Source organism: Tetranychus urticae, chromosome 3 (genome assembly GCF_039701765.1).
Source record: "Tetranychus urticae isolate SD_2017Ah chromosome 3, NJAU_TeUrti_SD_1.0, whole genome shotgun sequence".
NCBI lineage: Eukaryota > Metazoa > Arthropoda > Arachnida > Trombidiformes > Tetranychidae > Tetranychus > Tetranychus urticae.
Genome location: NC_142960.1, coordinates 11662932 through 11684707, shown reverse-complemented (window position 1 = coordinate 11684707; position 21776 = coordinate 11662932). Strand labels below are relative to the sequence as shown.

General features: G+C 31.1%; 1 protein-coding gene across 1 annotated transcript in view; it reads left to right on the top strand.

The window, feature by feature from the left end:
- The first annotated feature begins 885 nt into the window (after window positions 1-885).
- Window positions 886-21776, top strand: part of LOC107365706 (uncharacterized) — a 28308-nt gene continuing 7417 nt past the window's right edge. Inside the window, exon 1 of the mRNA XM_015933261.3 lies at window positions 886-1389. Within this exon, the coding sequence (XP_015788747.1) occupies window positions 1343-1389 (47 nt within the window). The 5' untranslated portion in view covers window positions 886-1342. The remainder of the gene's footprint in view (window positions 1390-21776) is intronic.

Genomic DNA, 21776 nt, shown 5'->3' with positions numbered 1-21776 from the left:
TTTGCAGCAATGCCAAATCGTAGCTGAACCATTTTCATATAACTTGAGCCGAGATAAAAATGACTTGATTAGAGTATTTCGATAGACAAATGAAAAGTAACTTTTATTAATACATTTCAATCACAGACGTGTTAATATCAGACTGTCTCATGCTAAGATTGAATACAAAAAAGTTTTAATGCATATTGATGAATTCCAATATTGAGTATATATTAGAATTTAATTATTAATAGTAAAATATATGCTTAAATATAGAGATTGTTTCACTTTTAACCGAAAAACTGGAAAAGTTGAATGCTAATGACTTTATTACCATTGATTTATGTATCAATCGTTTACTTTTTATCAAATTAAAACAATTTTATTATTTTTTTAATTTTGTCACAAAAACTCGCGCGTTTGGTCGAAATCTTTTTTATTGAATTTTTCCTGAGTCTGGTAAAATTTTCTGCTGCTGCACTTTCAAGTATCTTTCGATGCAAATTTAAAATGATCAACTCGTTACTAACTGACCATTTGATTGAAATATTATCGATATTATTTGAAAAATATCCAAGCTATCAATGTCTTCTTTGTATATAATCAAATATATCATTATTTTTGTCATTAATTATAGATATATTGATAAAGAGCTTTACTCCCAAGATGTATTTCAATTCTGTTCATCTGTTGCTTAGCGATTCATTAGATGGTAGTTTGAAGTTGAATCACTTTGATCGATAAATGCAGTCAAAAGCTGGAGCCACTGTTTGTATTTCCAGTAACATGATTGAGGTTGAGTTGCAGTTGAATTCTGTTGGTTTACCAGAGCACTCATTTGCTCATGAAAATCTTGAAATGCAAAAGAATATGAAAAGAAAGTGAAAACAGATGATAACAAGGAAGCTCTTAAACTGAACAAAAGTACGCATTCTCGATCAAATCTTTGGCTCACATTTTCGCGATTTTCAATTTCCATTCATTCATTGTGCGCTCTTATTCAATCATCATCATGTCAACCTAACAATTGAAAAATCACAAAAAAAGACGAAAAGTTCATCTCAAATATACCTTTCAATTTTCATTCAATTTTTGTTGGAATAAAATAAATTCCATAATTTTTCTGTAAACCAAATTCGCAATAAACTTAACTTTCAATTCGTTTTCAAAATCATATCATTCCTTGCATATCCAAAAACTTGTGATTGAACAAGTGATTTAGAATAGAACTCAATCAATCAATAAATTTCAAGAAATTAAAGTGAAGCAAATTCTGTGCCACTCGGAGTAATAAACGTTACAAGAAAAGAAAAGTTTCTTAAATTTCGATCAAAAACTAAACGCAAGGATTACACCATTAGCCATGCCGATGAGTCAAAGGGAAGTTGACTGTAGTCTGGTTGAGAATCGGTGAGTTTTCCCTTTAATCTTTATTTACATACTTCATGCAAAAATTTCATTTCTCAACTGTTCAGTCAAAGTTGGAAAACTCAATGAAAAGAGAAAAGAATTCGAAACGAAAAAAATAAATCAAAAACTAATTTGAAGATTCAATTACTTGAATGAAAAACAATTTCAAAATTTTACAAAAAAGCGAATCGATAAAGTGACGAAAGATGAATATCAAAAGTGAAAATTGTAATTATCAGCTCATCAACTCAAATTTTAATTACATCTTTATTAAAATACTTAATAAGTGAACACAAAACTTGTTCACTCATCAACTGTTTATAATTAAAAATATTTTCCATGAAATTTACTTTGATCAACATTTAAATTAACTCCCAGTCACTCCAGGTTCAACTCTTTACTCGAGATTGTTTTCACATTCAAATTGTACAATAAATCAAAACTCAGATTGAAACTCCATTATGAACCGGGACAAAATGATTAATCTTCAGGTGAGTGTGTTTCTGAAAAAAGGTAAACTCTAAATATCTCGTCATAATAATGACAAGGAAAAGAATGGATTTTTGTATAATAATGAATCTGCCAAGGGAATGACAAGTAAAGACGATGAAGGGTGAAACGTAAAAAAAAGAGAAACAAATGCAAGTTGATGGATTGTTGATTATGATAACTTTCACTCCCAGTGAACATGAAAAGAATAATGTCAATTCATTGGATTATCATCGCAACCATTCCAATGTCAGTCATTCTCTCATTTACCCTGTTTATCTCCATTTTGTTTATACTTTTTTCTCCTTCCCTTTACCAATCGTTTCCATGTCTTCATCAATTCCATCGTCAGCCAATAATGACAAAATTCATCTTGAAACCAGAGTAAAACTGTCTTGATAAATGAAGTATGAAAAAAGGCATTATATTCAGTAGAAGAAGAAAGAAAGAAAACAAAAACAAGGTGAACAGGGAAGAGAAAAAAATGTCTCAGGAATAGAAGAGAATTGAATAGTAAGGTTTATCATTTTCCCATGAAAGGAAAAAGTCTTTGAACAATTATCTAAATAGCAAATATGGACATTCCTGAAGTGAAACAAGAGTTGATCCAAAGTTGAAGCTCGTCAATCCAAGCTATTCATTTTATCCCAACGACTCAATATCAGAAGCTTGGGATTTACAGAAAAACTTGTTCCCTCGTTTGTGATATAATGAGTTATGACAGGGTCAATTGAAACTCGAACTTGAACAAGTTGAAACAATTTAAGTTCGAGTTCTTTCATTTGTTGAAATGATGAAAACATTTGATGAAACAAGAAACTTGAAAAGAATGATTAAAAGAGGCAATTTTTCTCCTCATGATATTCTGGGAGGAAAAATAAAGGTGAACAGATAATGCCAGTAAATTTATCATCTTAAATCATGCTGTCTTTATCATTGAAACCCTTGAGCTGCAAGTCTTGCTTGATCGATAATCAATGGTTTGCATCGTTTTCAAGCCGAAAAGTCCAATCCTGTGATCCAAGTGAAGCTGGAAGAGAAACTCATTTCCCTTGAGCAAAGTAAACCAAGCTTTTATTTTTCTCATGTTTTCCCCTCGACTTTATTCCAATCTTTTATTCAGTTGGTCATTTCATTGTTTTCATACTCTTTTTGCTTCTTCCCTTGAATCCAATGAATTTCAATCATCAGATCAATTGTAATGACAATTTTTTTTCTCTTCTTCCTTCAATTTTTTCCATTCTCTTGAACCACTTTCATGCTTTCAACTTTTAGCTTTTACCTAATGGCAAATTACACCGTTATTATACTGACAAGAAAAAAGAGTCAACATTCTGTTAACCATTATTGCTCATTGTTATGATTATAGTTATCATTCTCATTACGATTGCGTTAACAGTAAATTCAATTGATTTGCCGAATGAAATTCGATGAGAAAAAAATGGAACTGATTGAGTAAACTATTTTTCAAACTTTTCTTCATTCACCATTCAAGTAAACAGCTTTTTAAACTCATGATGGAAAACGGTTAGACTGGGAAGGTTTGCAGGGAGTGAAGAAGAAAAAACTATTCAATTTATTTCAACCCATGGAATGTAAAAGGTTTCGAATTCTTTTTTTTCTCGAGCAAAAAAAAGGTTCAAATGATGATCAAATGAAACTTTGGTTGCAAGTATTGGATGATAATGTACAATTTAATGATGAAATAAGAAGATAACGAATTGTTGGTGACGAAGGGAATGAGGGAAAAAAGAGGATCGAAGGAAAAAAAATGTTAGATAAACATTGATTAGATTGAATTTCGTGTGTAAATTCAATTTCACTTGATAAAGGTGAATATTTCAATTCAAAAGTGACGATATCTCTGTAATTGAAGGGGAAAGTTTTTTTTTGCTCTACCAAAATAACACCAAGATATTGATGTATTTTCAGACAAAGTTCAGACAGTTGCTCATATTCAACTCTCAATTTTCAGGGTTTATTTTTCTTTGCACCTTTTGAAGGAACTTTTTTTCTTCGTTCAATTACAAGTGAATCATTTAGAAATTCATTTGATATGGAAATGGAAAAAGTGAATATCATGAGTTGAATATGATGAATATGGTTTTGGATTATAATGAATTCATCATTCATAGTTGGTTTCATTTTAAGTGTCGAGTCAATTGTTGGTTTCTTTTCATTATGTTAATCGATTCAAGCCTTTTGCCATTTTTTGAATCAACATTGAAATTTCAATTTTTATCTCATGAACAATTTAATTTCAAGAACGAAGATGAAAAGTGTCCAAAGGTAATAATGATAATTGAATGAAAAAAGCGTAGGTTTGTGACTCTGTGTGGGTTTCGAAAGCATGTGTTCGAATCCAGTTTTTTTCATTTCTAAATGTTTTCTTGAAAGCAACAAATGTTGGCATTTTTCAGTGGAACAATTGATTGTCCTGTAAGAAGATTGACTTTGATTGAATCACTTGGAACAAATGCTTACTTTGTTTATCCATTAATCAAATTAAAAGTGAATCGGTCTGAATAAAAGCCTGAAATGACAGGAGGCTGAACATTTTCGTTTTGCAATTTGTTCCAAAATGAAGAAAAATTATGAAAGAGTTTTGATAACCTGCAATTTGCAGATTGATTCATCATCATGAGCTGGATGAGCATTTGAGTAGCTTTAATCTAATTTTAGTGGAAAATGAAATTCTAATGGAATAAAAATAGAAATTTTATCAACTTTTAATAACTATTTTGTTGTAAATCTCTTTTTTCCTCAATCCATAAGTTGAGTTGAATTGAAGTGCATCAAAATAATTGGAGTTGAAACTTTTACAGGAAACAAGTGAATCACGCCAGTTCTCAACGAAATTCAATGTTGCTTCATTTCATCATTTTACGTTGTTTAAAAGAACAAGAGAAAATAAAAATTGAACATCTTTTCATGTTCAAACTTTTTTTCTTGCTCTTCTTCACGATAATTAATTGATGATGTTGCTCCATGTACATGGTGATATACTCTTGATATTGATTAAATTCGTGACCATGTTTGCTCAGGTTTACATGGGAAAGTATAAAAGATTAAAAAAGGTTAAAAAACAAACTTGGCAACATAATTTGTAAATAATGAAACTTTTGTTGACTCAGGTTATTATCATTAAAGGGATGCTTTGTTTATCCGGCAATCTTGAGCGACGAAAAGGCTTTAGACGAGTTTCCCTTGAAAAATATCAAAAGTTGAATGTTTCGAGCGAGATTGTACTCTTGATTCAATGCATGATGAACATGTCAAGATTGGAGAGTAAAATTGCGAGGTAAATCTTGAAAAGAGATTACGTTGAAGCGGATTCGAGAGGAAAAAAGGTTCACCAGGAATCAAGTCTGTAAACCATTATTCACTTTTTTTGCTCTTTTCAAAAATTTTGCTCAAAAATAGAGCATTTTTAAACTTTCGTTTTGCTCGTCTGAACAAGTCTCTGTTTTTTCCTCTTCTTTTTTCCTTCTGTTCAACGTTCATTAATACAATAACTTTTTGCTCAACAATAATGATGACATTTGTGTGTTCACATGAATAAACAGGAAAACAAAAATGCCAGATGAATGTAAATGTGTGTAAAAAGTGTTCAAATAGTTCAACTGCAACTTTACCAATTTGCGTAAATAAAGTTTAGATTAAATCCAAAAATAGGTAAATATAATTTTCAAGTTTTACTTCATTTCGTTTCCTGTTGCTTTCAACTGTAAGAAGTGTCAAAACTTATTTTATAACAATATTAACTTTTACTGTTTCAGGTAAACAAAAGTATTGAGTTGAACGTCCAACTCGATTGTTTATTTTGTTACAAAGTTTTCATTTTACTTTGGAATTTTTGAGCAAAGTTGATCAAGATTTCCAATGTTGACTAACAATGCTGTCCATCAATGTATTTAACTTTAAAATTTGGGGTCAAGTTTTTGTTTGTTGGGAATGAAATGAGTTTAGAAGGTTTAAAGATTTGAATCAAAGTTTCATTGGAAACGAAAAGAAACTTTGAGAATGGAATGAAATGAAATGGTTTATTCATTTATATTAATGAGGTTGAAGAAGCAATTCAAAATTCATGAAACGGAAGAAATGAAATTATAAAAGTCAACCTAAAATTGACACTTTTCAAGTGATTAACCTTACAAGATCTGACAGATATTTCTGGATACAAAATTTCGTCAAGCTTTACTTGAGAAAAAAGTAAATTCTTAGTTCGAGAAGCTATTAAATTGAGCTTTTACAGCGTAATTACAGCAAACTTTTATCCACCTTTCTTAAGTATTTAGCAAAGAATTTAAAGGTTCGATAGCAATTATAGTGATTCGGATAACTTCGAAATCTTTCTTTACTACAAGCTCGAGGAGCCTTTCGTTAGTGGCGATTTCTGGGATTGACGATTTGAAAGAGAGACAGAAATATTCAAGTCACAAATTATTCCATTCAAACACAAAACTCAATTTGAGTAAACTTAATTGAAAGAAAAGTGCAAATCCAAAAAATGAAATGTTATTAAATTGTGCAAAACTTGCTTAGTGTTACTATTTGTATCACATTTTATCGGCTCTAATGAAATGTTAAACTAACTATTGGCTTTGTTTACGATGAGATGACCATAATGGAGCCAGTAAAGGCCATTAAACTGAACAAATAGTGGAAGATGTTGAAGGATAGATTAAAAGTGGGAATAACTTTTATTTAGTTTGACAAATTGTTGGCTTTCAACTGAAGCTATTAACTGCATTTTGATTGGTATATAAAGAGACATTTATTATTAAAATTGCTTCTATTATTATACATTGTACTATTTACTTTTACTTTTTACATCATTACCTTTGTGGATGTGATTGGGTTTCAACTGATGACTCGTCACTTGCCTAATATTCAAGTGTGAAACCTAATGTAAAGAGTTGAAGAGTCAACAGTCAAACCTTTCAGTATCAACTTGAAAATGATAGTCTCGATCCATGCACACAGTTGAGCCCTGGAATGACAGAGTAACATTGAAAAAAAAGGTGAAGCTGATGAATCAAACTTGAGCGAAACTGTTGATTCGTTGAAATGACCAAATCAATAAAAGTCTGTCAATATTGAAGAATCAACATTGAATTTCGCAAATTCACCAATCGATATCCTTCAACTGCACAACTTGACTGAAAATCAGATAAAAGGTTTCAGTCTGAAGAGCAAAAAATTGATTTAAAGATTTATCCATTTCAATGGATTGGCACTATTAATGTAAAAGAAAAGTGAACCAAGAAAGTCAATGAAATCAATTTGAATGTTTTAATGATGAAACTCATGCAAAAGAACAATGATGAACTAGATTACTATCAGGGAATGAAAAAGTGAATAAAGAATAAAATTTTCCATGCAAATGCAATTGTCTTTTGTTGTTCTGTTGAAAGATTGAAAGCATAATGGAAACAAAAGATTTTACCAAAAATCAAAGAACAATTTGAAAGCTTTTTTCCCTTCTTTTTCCTTGTCCATCCAATGGTTTACAAACGATTCAATCTTTTCATTCAATCCCATTGACCGCTCAGTAAATTTTCATTTTCATAGCAACAATTCAATTTCATCTTTTCTTTCATTCCAATTGTTTACCATTTCAAAATTGCCATTGCTTACAATTCATTTTACCCTTTCATCTGCAACTTTATTCATTGTCCTTTCAACGTAACCTATTCAGGTACACTTTACGTGACTAGAATTTTGGGTGAAAAAGAAAGAAATGAATAGAATAGATAAAAGTGGAAAACAATCGAAATACCATCAAATTCATCATTATTTAACATTTGCACATTTCCACAGAATTCTTGGTGATGAATTGTTTGATTCTGTTGCTCGATTTAACCAACTTTTTACCCGTCTAATAACAAATGTTACACTTGGAAGGTTGAACTTTTTTCTCAACTTTGAAAATGATTGTGCTTCTCTGTTTCCGACAAATTTGATTATTCCAGTAAATTCAATTATTCATGAGTAAACCTGATGACAGGCAGCTCTTGTCACTTGATTTAATTTACACTCAATTTGTTTTATAATTTGGTTAAACTTGAATTACAAATGAAATGTTGACTCGACAAAAAATTGAATATGAAAAAAGGATTTGCCTTTTTGCGCCCTTTTCCTTATTAACTGTTCATTGATGGTTATAAGCATTTGCCAAATGTCGTTTAACCTTGCAAAAAGTAAAGGTTGGAAAACTGTTTAACCATCAATTATTGAAATTGATTGGTTCAGTCACTTTATCCGTGATATATTCAACTTTTTTCCCTCTTTGCGTAAACTGAAAAGGAAGAGAACAATTTCCGATCAATTTCATTTTCATGATAAAGTGTTTGGTAAAGAGTTTTCCTCTTGGAGTTGAAATAATTAGGTATAGCTATCAGCTGAATATGATGAGAATAAAACTTTCAATCAGCTTTTCACCCTGATCGATTCTATCAATATTTTTCTGTCTGAATTCGAGTTTGTTCATTTTCGTTGAAACGAAAAAGATGGTTATGTTCTCGATCTCAATAATATTGACTGACGATGGTTTAGTTTCGGTTTTTGATGAGGGTACAAGCTGGACCTGGTTAAAGCTGATTTAGTCAAGTGATGCTTGACGAAAATATTTGTTTTACCAACGCATTGGTGAAGCTGATGTTCAGAATTCAGTCAATCTTCTGAGTAAATTGAACTTATTCAGTGATTAGTTAAATTGAATTTAATTCCTTTCAATTCTTTTCTTTTTGTATTTCATCTTTATTTAAATAGTTTCAATTATTCTTTTTCGTTTTGCATGGTAATTCAATAGTTTCCATTCAATATTAAATGTTGAATAAAAAAGTTTGAAAATTAATTTTGTGCATTCATAAGTATCTTCTATGAATTATTTATTACTTTAAACAACTTATTGTTATTTATGTATAAATGATATTTTCTGTGATCGTTTATCGAAGCGAACACAATTTTCTCATTTATAATTGTTAATAAATCTTGAAACTCATGAAAGACGAATCAATAAGCCATCTGTTGGAAAATTTGCTCAATTGTTCTGTTATCATGAGGCATGCAACGAAGGGAAAACTGTTTTCTATTTCTTTTCCTTCCAAAGTAACAATTAGCTTTTTGATGTGTTTTATCAAGTCGATTAGGACTCCAAGAATTGCTTTTTAATGTATTAACTATGTATTTGACCATCAAACATATTGCTTGAATAACGGCAATGGAAAAATTAATATCTGTAACCAACTTGTGGATTGTACTGAGGAAAACAATCGAAGAGAAGCCGTTCAAACTTTGATATCTTTACTTAAGTTATTAATGTATTAAGGTCCAGGTACAAGTTTTGGATCTTATGATTGCTGTCGGCTAACATTTATCAGCTTTTTTGAATAGTTAATTGGATGAAACCAAATAATCGATGGCCTTATTCTCCTCCAGAATAGGCTAACCGATTTAGGTTTGAAAACAGCTTTCACTTAAACAGTTTATTGTCTTATTGATCGCATTAAAAGAGGGAAAATTTAAACAAATTGATTAAACATCATTAATGGTTATTTTGATGATTCTATTCAAGTTCTGATTGAAATTGCACATCAAAATAACGATATTTGTCATAGTTAAGCTCTCATACTGTTATTGGATTGTAACAAAATCGATTACAATTTGATCTATTCTGTTGATATCCAGTAATAATGAGAGCATAATGTCTTCTGGTAATAAGTATTCTGATTGAAACCAAACCTGCCAATATTATTATATCAGATTTTGCACCAAAGGTTTCCCTCAATACTTTCAAATACGATTCTTCGTTTTTCCAGACTTCATGCTCTAGCATGCTGTTCATTTTGGTGTAAAATTACTTTTAAAACCTTTTGATTCTGTTTCAACAAATATTCAGTGAATTTGCTGTATACTGTACATTATCTAGATCATCTTTATTATCGTTTACTTTCTTCCGAATAAACTATTTCGAGTTGAAATAAAACGTAATTGCAATTTGATTATCTAAAGGTAATTCGAAGATGCATTAATACGATCAAACATAATTATACTCAAATTTTCTTGCAATCATGGCTTTACTTCAGATAATTGCTTTATTGGAACAAAGCTTTCGAACCAAGCATTTCTACAAAGCAGTACTTACAAAGTACAGATGAATTTGACGAATCATAACAATGGCTCACAACGAATACGATCCTCTTTCTGTTTACCTTGCAGATATTTACAGAAGACTGTGAAGTTAAGAATATTCAAAACATATTCGAATAGCAATGAAAGCTTTCGTTTCGTGGTGTAAAGCAATAACAAATGCGCCAATCTTGAGATGAATTGAAGCAAAGGTTTGCGATATTCACATTTGCGTGTAGCAAGTGAAAAGTTATAAACGGTTAGATCGCTTTGGCTTATCCATTCATTATTTTAATCCTTTTGCTGTTTTCACAAGTTCGGCTTCGCTGTTTAATGTCTTTATTTTATTTCAATTAAAGCGAGTCATTCAACGAAAGCGAAGAGCATTTTGGGGGGCATTCGTTCAGTGTCCAAAATGCCTGATAATTTGCATTGAAAATAAATTGTCATTAATTAGTTTGAAAGTTTCTTCACATCATTTCCCAACTCATATTAAAGTCAGTCATTATAAGTCTTTTTACCTTCAAGTAAACTTAATAGCTGCAAGTGCTTGACTGTTGCTCCAAGTTGTGCATCACAATCTCACTAATTACTATTTATTCAATATTAATTAATTAATGAATAATGAAATTTTTCCAGAGAATATCTAATTTACCATTTCTTTTTTTACACCAAAGAGTCTAATTTAACCATTGAATTATTCAAATTGCATCTTTTATTCGACATTTTTTTCCATCTTGACTTTTACCTTTTGTAAATGTTAAACAATCACAATGCTACACACAATGTACATGAATTCACATAAAGGTTCAAGTAGAAGGAAACTGAATACTCGACTTTGATCGATGAAACTCTTTTAACCCAAAATTAGACAAAATTATTGCATGATAAATGCATCCAATGATGAATTAAGATATTAACTCGTTCATTAATAGCAAGAAAATTGTTTCCATGATTATCATCTAAACTGATTTCCAGTCAACACTCGAGGTGCTTAGACTGGTTAAACATGGATTGGTTGACATTATAAGAAACGTTAATAATGACATCTTAACTTCATTAACTAGACAAGACGTCAAATTTGGTTATTAATAACTTGATTTCAAGATAGTTTGATTAGTTGATCATTTGCCTACTAAACTTGGTTTAGGTAAAAACGATGAACCAGAAAAAAATGCAACTCCTGCCAGGTTATCAAATGTTAATTATGAGCCCAAATTGAAAACCAACTTGACAAAGTAAATAATGACTATCATTTGGTAAAGGTTAGATGATCGTTTTTTTTTGGTTACTCAAACATCATCACAATTAGTTGCTCGCAATTTTGGCATTAATCAAGACTGTGCTGGAAGCACGTTTGACTTATAATGAAGCACAAATGTCAAGATTCATTGTTTTTGCATTCTCAATTATGTTCTTCGTTAACAATTGACTGTCAATCTAATTGCAATAGTTTAAAATTGAAGCAATTTGGAGAAAAATTGACGGACAAAATGCTTCGTTTTCCTGATTAAATTATACTGTTCAACTCGACTTTAAATTTTAATTAAGACTGAAATTGTTTATATCGAAGAATTGTTTTAAACTTTTTACTTTATTGTTTCAATTATTTTGTTCATTATTGTAACATTATCCATTAGGATTGAATACATTGGATGGAATTGATTTTAGACATGAATTATTAAGAATCATTTAGCACAGTTTTCATGTTTATTAAAGTACTCAAAATTGTACAATTTTTGATTCAATGAAAGTTTTTGATGAATTTGGTTAGCTTTGAAAATTATGCTTTTAAAATATGAAAAGAAATATAGAATAGAGAATTAAATTGTAATTATTATTATCCATTTGATCGATCCATTTTCTAAATTGATATTGCACCAAATCTCAATTTGCTTGACAATAGACATCATGTAATATTTTGAATGTTGCAATTTCCAAACACAGAGAAATGAATATTTCATGAGATTCTAAAAAGTATTTTCTTTCAGTTTCAATTCTTCTGTGATATGAATTTTTTAATTTTGATTTAACAGTCTCATTTGACGAATAGTATTCAATGAGGATTACTTCAAAGTGAAATCAATAGGCGCATTTCAAGGTAATTGATATCATTGAAATTGGAGTCCAAATGATGGAACGATAACAACCGAACGAATTTTGTTCAGATGGTGAAGTATGCGAAGTTCCATGTTTGATCTGCAACAGGGTTGAGTTGATTTTCTTGCAACAGCTATTTTAAATGGATAGAACAAGATTGGCGTTATTTCTAATTACATGGGAAAAGAATTGTCATCTTTGATATTCGCGAAAGCTCGAGATTGATACAATGTGTTCATCCTTTTCGACTTTATTTTCTCATTTCAATCCGTTAATGCTTTTTGGATATTTTACTTTTCTTTATTTGGTATTTTCACTCTAATCAACTGGTCTCTGTTTGATTACTTGTTGAGTCAAAACTTCATTACAAGCAGGTCAATACAAAGAAAAGGTTTCTTTCTCATTTTCATCATTTCCTTAATTGTAAGTAAATTGCTGTCAGCTTCATTAAGAACCGGATTAGTACAGAAATCTGATTATCTTACGGAATCGTTTGAAGATGTGATCAAAAATAACAAAATATACAGAAATGAGCTGGAGGCGAACTGGATGTTATATCAACTACAGGTTCATATAACATCCCAGTTATCCCATAACTACAAGCTATGCGATATTGAGATTGAATGCCTAACTGGTTCTGAAAGACCATTTTCATGTTAAACCCAAATAATATGGATCAACAAGTTACGAATGCTCTATTCACTATGAATCATCTCTACATTCCCTTCATCACACATTATTGTAACTGTCAAAATTAGCGAAAGTCTTTTAGCTCACATAAAGGTCCCTAATAAATATGCACCTTTCAATCTTTTTTTAGATCAACTTGAATATCGAAAAAGTAGTTAATTGTTAATAATGATTGTTGACACAAAACTAAATGCTCAATACAACCTTTTATTTATTAATCAGTTATCAATGCATAACACATTCGTATCTCAATGAAAGATGATTGAAAATCTGAAACATTGATTTTCTTTTGAACGTTTTCACTTCATTTTTTGACCTCATTTCTCTTTCATAGCAAATATTGATTCGTTAATAACCTTTAAAATTACCAATTCATGAGATTTCAATAAAAATTATCTTTGGTGACGGAAATTTATCAAGATTACCCAAAAGATTTGAAAGTTTACCCAAACCAAAACCATGAAAGATAATCCTCTTTTTTCCAAGCAGACAGATTCGCAACAATTAATCTTTATTAAAGATGTAGTTCGAAGCGATTGTAGAAAATTTGAGAATAAAAATGTTGAAAAAATGATGGGCCAAAGTTGCAACTGTAAAACCTTTATTGACTTTATTTTATGCTAATTATTATTAATAATAAAGCAATAAAATATTACAGGGATTTGGTGAGCCAAGATTATTCATCTGGATTGAATCTCAGGAGAAAAGGTTTGTTTCTTCAAGAAAATGGCTCATGTTATAAGAGGCACAATGATGAATATGAAAACATTTTCAGATGATATCTTACATGTAAGCCAACATGATAATGTTGTTTCATAATGATTGTTTAATCACTTGAGAGTACAATCCAAGCAGCTGCAGTAAATTCAAATGCATTTATTAACATACGAAATACTTTTCTTGCTCGAATTTCTTTCCAAATAGAAAAGAGAAAAAATGGAGAAACTCGAATCTTGTACTTGCATCGGTAAATTAACATTATCATTGCTACTATTAATGCCGATATTAATATTACAGGAAATTAAAATATTGTCGTTTGTCCAATAAATAATTGCTGAAAACTCTAACTGCAAGCTTGAGAGTTGAATCTGTAAGCCAAGAAAACTTGTAATCTGAAATGAGTGTGAAAATCTGGGAGAAAAAGTTTGGCTTGATTATCGATTCAATGATTTGCTCAATCTTCTTGAAATGGTGAATGTGAATAATACTCTTCCGAGTTCAAGGAAGACTTTGATTGGCCAGAAACTCAGTCAACCGTTTTACACGAAAATTGAATTTCAATTCAAATCGATTAAATCTTGAGCAATTTTCTCGCCGAAATCTGTTTTTCAATAGAATTGTGTAAATGTTATTACATGACAAAGTTGCTAAATTATGCCAAAACTTAGCAAAAACTTATTGAATAATCTTGATCACTTGTACACATAACGATTTGTGTTAGTTTGTTAACAATCGACTTATCCGTTCACAGGTTACAATTAATTGTTAGCTTCATTGATGTTCTTCGTTCAAATTTTCAGATTTTTTTTGAAATTGGGTTTTGTATCGATTCCTTGATTCCTAGTAAAGTTCATTTAACACCATTTTCCAGCTATGAATTCGAAAACATTTCAGTTCAAGTAGACACAAACAATTTAAATATCATTTTCTCCGTCTACTTATAAAAAAATAATGTATTCGAAACTCTGGTCCGATAAAAAATTGATAAATATTGAATTTTTGATGAAAATTTTATCGAAAATTAAATTTTAAATCGCATTTAACAACTATGAGTTCGACAATAATTCAATACATTGTGAGACAATTTATATATTATTTGTGAAAAACTAACAATAATGTATCAAAAAGTTTGGTTCGATAAAAGATTGAAAGATAATGAATTTTTGATGAAAATTTTATTGAACTCGACATTTTACCAGGAAATGAATAGGGTCATAAAATCAATTAGCAAAGATTGAAATTCTTGATTGTCTTTTCTCTCTTTACTTCTCTTAGTTTGATAGTGAAGTTGTGTTATTCATACTTTGAAAACTTGCATTTTCAGTGTTCAGTGGCCTAATATTTTACTGTAATCACGAATTCTGTCCCAAAATGCAACCGATCCGACTTGGAATGTTGGATATGCCTCCGTTTATTTTTCCGATTGATTCAATTTCTTTTGGGGGAATCCTTGCACCTTTCGTGAGAGAATCTTTGTATTTCATTTTCAACAAAGCAAACGTTACTATTGTACCAGTCGCTCTACTTGCGGAATTGAGCGATACTTGTACGGATGATGGTAGCTGTAAGGGTCCAACTTATGCCCTTCAACAGGGACACGTTGACTTTACGGCCAGGCCAACACAGTTGAATTATCTGAATCATGTTGGAACCAATTTGACTTTGGTACCAACAGTTTGGGAAGCATATTGCAAGCTATTGTACAAAAGAAAAGTAAACATTTATTCAAAAGGTTCGACCTTCTTCGACTTTATTTTTTCTTTTGAACCACTATTTTGGTATATTCTAAGCGCACTGTTCATCATGAGTTTTGGTCTTTTCTGTATTTACGACAAAATAACCTCTAAAAGTCAAACACTTATTAACATTTTATGGTCTCCATTTGGCTACATTATGAGTCAAAATTTCGCTTTAAATCAGCGAATAAAGCACAAATGTTTTTTTCTGGCAAACATTTTAGCTCTGCTCATTGTTAGTAAACTGATATCAGCATCACTTCGGACTGGTTTAACTCAATATTCTGAATATCTCAAGTTGGAAACTTTTCATGATGTAATTAAATTCAATTTCACTCCAATTTCCCTTGAAAACTCTCATTGTGATTATGAGCTGCAAAAATCTGTCGACACAGTTGCTCAGAAAATCAAAATGAGAACAAACGTCTATCCGCAAAAAGACCAAATGCCCGACGAGTTGTATCTTTTTTTGAGAAACGACAAGCATGTACTTATTGAGTCGGATAAAATTTATCATGTTATCAAAAAATATGGATGCATTGCATATGAAGAAAAAGAAGTAGCTGAGCCATTCGGAAAATCGGAAGCCCCTGTTTGGACCTTTTCTAATGGTCTTTTGATCAACAAAAACAGTGTGAAAGCTGCCAATGAGCTTATCTTCAATGGAGCTTTAGCAGCAACTGAAAATGGGATTTATCAAAGTCGAACCTATACTATGCTGCAAAGTGTCGTTTACCTAGGTTCAAGTGCATCCCCTTCCTGCATGGAATCAAATATGGACTTGAACGCAATGAATGCACCAATATCATTAAACTATCTACGCGTTCCTTTTATTATATTGGCTATCGGGATAGTTGCAAGTGCGTTATCATTATTGTTCACGAGCTTCAAAATTTAATACAAAATGAATCGATACTTGTTACTGTGTATGGGCCATGTTTAGTAGACTGTTTCAAGTTTATTTTCTCAATGCTTTTGCGCTATGATTAATCACTGACAATTTTCCAGTCAATAAAATTAAATCCCATCGTCTAGCAAATCTGTTTTTATGTTGCAATGTCATTATTTGAGTTTGTAATAATCAAAAGGTTTTAATGACAGGTCATGTTTTTGAATTAAAATCATAAAAATACAGTGATTTCCCATGCTTTTACATGAAAATTTGTGTACAATTTTTTTCTTCTCAATTTCCTTTGGCCCCTATGGTCTCACAAAAAAATCTAGAGTTCGCAACTCCAACACTTTGGCTGAAAATCCAAAAAAAGTACGGCGTTTATTTCTGATCACTCAGCATAACAAAGTTATCTTGAATGACCTTCATCGTTATGGTTCTTATGGTTCTTCAATCTACAGGAGTTTCCGTCTGAGATCATAAACCATGAATGGTTTATGACTGCCAACAAGCGTGCAGGATAACGCCCAGTATTGATTGATCAATTTAAAGCTCATTTAACATCATTCAACAACTATGTTCGACAACAATTCAATCCATTCTGAGACAATTTGTATATTATTTGTAAAAATCTTATAATAATGTATCAAAAAGCCTTGTTCGATAAAGATTGATAGATAATGATTTTTTGATGAAAATTTTATTGAACTCGACATTTTACCAGGAAATGAATAGTGTCATGGAATCAATTAAAAATATTGAAATCCGTGATTGTCTCTTCTCTCTCTTCTTCTCTGAGTTCGATAGTTGAGTTGTGTTATTCATACTTTGAGACCATGAACAGTTAGTGATTTCATTTTTAGTGTTCAGTGGCCTAGTATTTTACTGTAAACACGAAATCTGCCCCGAAATGGAGCCGATCCGACAGGGGATAATGGATATTCCTCCGTTTCTTTTCCCAATCGATTCACATTCTTTTGGAGGAATCCTTGCACCTTTCTTAAGAGAATCCTTGTATTTTATTTTCAACAAAGCAAATGTTACTATTATACCAGTTACTCAGCTTGCAAAATTGACTGACACTTGTACAGATGATGGACACTGTCAGGGTCCATCTTATACCCTTCAACAGGGCCACGTTGACTTTGTTTGGACAACACTGTTGAATGATCTAAATCATGTTGGAACTAATTTGACTTTAATTCCAATAGTTTGGGAAGGATATTGTAATCTATTGTACAAAAGAAAAGTGTATATTTATTCAAAAGGTTCGACCTTCTTCGACTTTATTTTTTCTTTTGAACCACTATTTTGGTACATTTTAATCGCACTATTCATCTTGTGTTTTGGTCTTTTCTGTATTCACGACAAAATAACCTCTAAAAGTCAAACGCTTATTAACATTTTATGGTCTCAATTTGGCTACATTATAAGTCAAAATTTCGCTTTAAATCAGCAAATAAAGCGCAAATGTTTTTTCCTGATTAACATTCTAGCTCTGCTCATTGTTAGCAAACTGATATCAGCATCACTTCGGACTGGTTTAACTCAATATTCTGAATATCTCAAGTTGGAAACATTTGATGATATAATTAAATTCAATTTCACTCCAATGTCACCCGATCACACTCCTTGTGCTTATGAGCTGCAAAAATCTGTCGATCTTGTTGCACAGAAAATCAAAATGAGAACAAACTTTTATCCAAAAAGAGACAAAAGTCCCGACGAAATGTATCATTTTATGAGAAACAATAGTCATGTAACTATTGATCGGGAAAAGGCTTATCACATAATCAAAAGTTATGGATGCATTGCATTTGAAGAAGAAGAAGTTGCTGAACCATTTGGAAAATCGGAAGCCCCTGTTTTCACCTTTTCTAATGGTATTTTAATAAACAAAAACAGTGCGAAAGTTGCCAACAAGCTCATCTCCAATGGAGTTTTAGCCGCTCTTGAAAATGGAATTTATCTCAGTCAAACCTATTCCAAGCTTGAGTCTGGTATTCACCTTGGCCCAAGTCCATCCCTAGCCTGTATGGAAACCAATTTTCTAAACTTAAATGCAATGAATGCACCAATATCATTGAACTATCTACTTGTTCCTTTCATTATATTGGCTATTGGAATAGTCACAGGTGCGTTATCATTATTGTTCACGAGCACCGACATTTGATACAAAATAAATCAATGCTTGATACTTTGTATGCCTCATGATTACCTCCTCAATACCATGAAGCATATGATTAATCCCGACTATTGTTGAGTCGATAAAGATTTTCATCTTTCAAAAATTCATTTTCGATTGAAACTGATTAAAATTAATTCGGAATTAACAATCGTCTAAAATTAAGAGTAGAGAAACACAAAAATTTAAGTTACGAATGCAATATTTCAACTCTTTTGGACAAAAATAAAACCAAAGACTTAATATGAAGACTAAATGCCTACGTAAAAGACTACAAAGACTACTGTAAATCATATAGCCTGTAAACATGAAAATTCATTTCAAACTGGGAATTCTTATCAACTACTGCACTCCAAGAGTTTGGTCCGCAAGTTAATTATTGAATTTTCACATTTGATTGCAAGAAAACTAAAATATTTGAGACTATTTGCTTTGAAATAAAAGTTGAAAAGAAATTCAATTTTTCAAATCAATGAAATATTGTATAATTTCAACTGATATCTGTTGACAATTAACATAGTTTATACAATGTATAAAATGGGCAAATTTTAATATTATAATAACAAAGATTTCAATCTTTCGATAATTGTTTTGTACAGTCAAATAAATGATATTATTGTTTTCTGTTGCTAATAATAGATCTCAGTCAAGGATATGATAGAATCATTAAGAGAATTTTTTGCTCGTTTCATTAATTTCATTTAAATTCATTGATTATTTGATTGCAATGTAAAAAAAGATTTGTTTTGATCTTGTTCTTAGGAGATGAAGCTACGAAAATGATATCAAAAGTTGTTATCTGTCTTCCTCAGGAAAGATTCAACTCTTTTTAATAGCAAATTGGATCACAAACGATTACGAAATTTACAACTCATGGAAACAAATTACGAGATAATTATAACCTTAATTTTTCTATTAAATAAAAGTTCGAAACTCTTCGTTAAGTCATTCTCGGTGTCATGATGCATTTCAAAAATTATTCCAACAGTCGAGTCAAAATAAATATCTTTAAAGGTAAATTTTTTAATATTTTATTGAGAAATGTTTCAACTTTGAAACCCATCCAGGGAAAAGTGGTTTCCAAACTTCACCAAAAGGTTTCCTTATTAGGTTCAATCATGATGTACCAAACAGCAACAGAAAAAAAATTTACTTTACAAATGCAATTTCCAATAGTCATGAAACCTGCAAGCCTGTGAACAAATAAAAAGGTTGTAAAGCCTATTTAAACTGGTGTAACGATTTTCCAACGAAAAAGGAAAGAAAAGCTAAAAGTGTTAAAAAATGGAAACATTAAATTATGGTGAAAGATCTCGGAGTTTGAAACTCGTATCCTTGTCTAACCAAAAGTAGCAATCACTAAGCTTACAACTTTTTCCTTTGAATATTTTTCCCTCCCAGCTTAACGCTATTTACCGTTGATGTAATAAGCAGAACAAGATGTCAAAGGTTAAAGTTAATGTTAGTCAAGTTATCAAGTTGCCTTTTGACAGCAAACAAAACGTAGTGTTGTGAGAATTGAGAATGCAAAAAAAAGTAAAGAAAAAATTCTGTCATTTTTGTTGCAACTTATTTCTTTTCTTTTTACCGGGAAAGATTAATGGATGTGAATAATCATGATAATGCTAACATTATAAATGATAATAGTAAATATCTTGTGACTGATTCGATAATGTTGACATTCGATTAATGGTGATCAAATGAAGAGTCTCTTCTCTATTTACAAAACGATAAAGTCTTTTGTTTTGCCAATTCGCTTTTCTTTTCCTTCATCATCAGTCGATTATCTAATTTCATCTGAAAGAAAAGGTCAATTATTCAGTTGAGTAAAAAAGGGGTTTTCATTGCTACTTGTGTTGCCATTAAATGGCAGGTCACTTCGTATACAACGATTAGTTACTCGTACAGCTTTTATCAATAAAATGTAACACCAAGTAAATTGCTTTTACTCTTCATTCCCTGGGATCCCTCGAGTCTCTATTAATACATGAGCTTTTTGTTTGGAGTGGGCAACAATATTACAGTGAATGAACACACTGGGAGTAAAAGTCAAGGTATGAAAAAAAAAGATGTTGACTATCGAAGCAACAGAGTATAAAAGATGAGCAAACAAGCGAAATGGATGGACAGGGAGGGAGAAAATGAAATTATGGTTATGCTTTTTGCGTCATTTTTTCGTTTGCTTTTTATTCTTCTTTTCGTTGGACTGACTTCATGGAAATTGTTCTTTTCAGATGTTTTCTTTCATTCACTTTTCTCTCTTTTGTTGCCTGTTTTATTGTATTTTTGTATCACATTTTATCACAATGTTACTTTTGGATTATGCTAAAGGCTCAGTCTTTTAGACTTTATTCTTACTTTCATTTTCCATTTGCAAATTATGGTGAAATCAACTTGGAATTTTGTCATTTTAGCTTTTCATCAATTCTTTTGAGAGAAAAGAAAATGAAAATTATAATATTAATAAGAATGGGTGAAATAATAAAAATGTTAATAGTAATGATGATAAATATGTATGCACTCAACGAGGTGTGAAAAAATGGCTGAAACAAAAGATGAAATTGTACTTTTGAAGCAAATTCATCAGCACACTTTTGTCCTTGCCAGAGGTTCATTATGAGTTTAGATTTGGATAAGTTTCAACCGATTTATAATACAATTAAACTTGCATCTACTTTTGAAAACCTTTCAAGCGTAAACTTTATTTGCTCACTTTTCATGTCAAATTAGTTCTTTTGCTCAATCAAATTTTCAATGAACAAATTTCATTCATTGTGATCTCCACAATAAAAGTGTTGAAACTGGTTGATATTTCAGTTCTCTTCTCTTTTTATTCTAAAAAATTCCAACATTTCAATGTAAAAGATTGTAATTGGGATGAGTTTTTAAGAAATGGAGGAAAACAATTCCACGTTATGCGACTAGATGGCCAAATTCCTTAACTCTGGCAAAGGATGCAATCACAAACGTGGACGTGCCGTGGGAGCAACAACGTGATAGTAAGCTATTCAGGTCTTTGATGGCCGAAGAAGCCTACCTTATATATCGATGCCAATATTGCGGACAAGGTCTCTAGGATCACCTATTTGGAACTCAGCATTAACAGTTTTACTGCAGATTTCCTGGATGCCCAGCGCACAATTGAAAAGTTGACGATTGCAATGGCAATAAAAAGAGGAAATCCATGCACGGGCAAAGGAGTTTATGTACCCACTCCAGATAGAAGTCACAATAATCTCTCTTGAAACCATTCTGCAAGTTTTCTTTGAAAAGCTTCTGATAGAGAACTTCAATGTGATTTGACATGATTGGTTACAGATATCTTGATCTTGGACACACCAGTAGACGAAGAACCTGGACATCTGTTGGAACAACTTTGATGAATTTCTTCTTTGTTTCGATGTTCACAGAGGTTATTCTGTAGAAGTTATCAAATAATATT